This window comes from Buceros rhinoceros, unplaced genomic scaffold (genome assembly GCF_000710305.1).
Source record: "Buceros rhinoceros silvestris isolate BGI_N320 unplaced genomic scaffold, ASM71030v1 scaffold6446, whole genome shotgun sequence".
Taxonomy (NCBI): Eukaryota; Metazoa; Chordata; class Aves; order Bucerotiformes; family Bucerotidae; genus Buceros; species Buceros rhinoceros.
This window is the reverse complement of record NW_010418017.1, coordinates 9,611-11,628: the sequence shown is the minus strand read 5'-3', so window position 1 is coordinate 11,628 and position 2,018 is coordinate 9,611. Positions and strand designations below refer to the sequence as shown.

The following is a 2,018-nucleotide window of genomic DNA, read 5'->3' as shown; positions in this document are numbered from 1 at the left end:
TTCCCCCCTCCCTGCCTGTGGCTAGTGCACCCTCCCCTGCCACACTCACTGCCTTTTACCATCCCAAACACACCTGTTCTCGGAAGTCTCTGAGTATCACAGAACAGTTTGGGTTGGAAAGGACCTTAAAGACCATCTAGTTCAAACCCCTGCCATGGGCAGGGACACCTTCCATAGACAAGGTTGCTCAAAGCCTCATCCAGCCTGACCTTGAACATTTTCACAGCAGGGGCACCCACAACCTGTCTGGGCAACCTCTTCCAGCATCTCACCACCCTCACAGTAAGGAACTTTGTCCTTACATCTAATCTAAATCCACCCTCTTCCAGTTTAAAGACATTACACCCTGTCCTTGTACTACATGCCCTTATAAAAAGAAGTCCCTCTCTGGCTTTCTTGTTGGTCCGCTTTAGGTACTGAAGCACCTCACTTGTCTTCCTTCAAGTTACTTAACAGTTTTCATACAGACAGGTTGCTGTAACTTGGAGTAGAATTCAATAAAATCAAACTGAGAGGATAAACTAGAACATTGTATTTGGCAGGAGAAGAAAGACTATTTCCAGCACTTTCTACAGTCTTGCTAGTAATATGGAAATAATCGTGTTTGTGTGGTGGTTTGAGAAATAACTTTTGATTCACCATAAATAAAAGTTGTTCTCCAGTCCACATTTTTGTTCTGATTCTTTTAACACAGATCATCTTTCACTGAATACGTTTACTGCTCCGCCGGAGTCATTCCTTTTGTAAAGATACCAGCTATGATAAAGTGCAAATTTCACTCTGGGAATCCTCGTGTTTGGTTTTTATACCCAGAAGAGGTGTGGGTGTGAAACGTGTCCCGTAACTGTAGGGAACAGAAGCTGTTTAAATTCATCATAATCCAAGAACTGTCATCAACCTCAAGCCTGGGTGGTCTTCAACTATACTACGGGCATCTTACCTGACGCATCTCTCACTGGTTCCCAGTGCAAATCATCATCCTTGTCCTTGATCCATCCACACAGTCCGCCATCAAAATTACAGCTGTGTACCAGCACACCTGGGCAGATGGAGCAGAAGGTCCAAAAAAAAAACAAAACAAAGTTATTTGGAATGATTTGGCTGTGGAACTACAGCAATTCCCCTTCTGGCTGACACTAGCAAGTAAATACGAAAATTAAATGCAGCAGAAAGAGCACTAGAAAAAGAATCTACAAAAAGACTAAAACAATAAAAAAGATGCCAGTGTTGTTATCAACAATTCACACTATTTTTATGCTAAATCTGTTAGGAAATGGAACCATAAAACTTCGCGTAGGTACTTAGGTGATGGATTTTTTTTCTTTTTACAAAGCACACTTTAATCAAGGAGCATAACATGTACGAGTCCTGTAATAATGTATAAAACCCAAGAAACCTCAAAAATTCCTAAACCCTAGGCCCTGAACAGGAGAAATGATCTTTACCTGGGTCATCGTTTGCCTCAAATTCATCGGCAGTAATCCCTCTTTCAATTTCAAGTATTTCAAACAGATTATTGCTCACTCCAGGCTGGCGTGGAACTGTGAGAAAAGTAGTTTTTCAGAAATGAATGAGATAAAAGTAGTTAGTGACCTACTTCCTTATCTTTAATAAAAAAAACCAGCAAAGCAGCTCTGGGCATTGTGCTTTTCTTGGAGAATTCAATATATTTAATTATTTTGACATGAAGAGTTATAAACTTTGTGCCTATGTGATTTATGGTTTATGTTGTAACGTTTATCTGAGCACTGTAAAAGGTGATTCCAAATCTGCTAAAGGCTCTTCAAATGAAAGCTCCTTTTAACCAGGGGGGCAAAAAAAAAAAAGAAAAAAGCTTTAACCTTGAAGCACACTATTCCCCTCCAAATGCACTTTTAAAGATAGTGGTTTCTCAATAAAATAAAGCCACGTTAAAGCCCTTGCTCAAACTTTCAATCCACTCACCTTCCACAGATGTTTACAGGCACCTAACCTTCGAAACACAGCTGAAGTACATCCGTCTATCTGCAAAGGATTAG

General features: G+C 40.3%; 1 protein-coding gene across 1 annotated transcript in view; it reads right to left on the bottom strand.

Moving 5' to 3' along the window:
• LOC104495402 (nephronectin-like) overlaps positions 1-1,541 on the bottom strand; it is a gene marked incomplete at its 5' end in the record, with an annotated part of 6,959 nt that extends 5,418 nt beyond the window's left edge. Inside the window, 2 exons of the mRNA XM_010138367.1 lie at positions 941-1,039; positions 1,446-1,541. Of these exons, the coding sequence (XP_010136669.1) occupies positions 941-1,039; positions 1,446-1,541 (195 nt within the window). The remainder of the gene's footprint in view (positions 1-940; positions 1,040-1,445) is intronic.
• Positions 1,542-2,018: the final 477 nt, after the last annotated feature.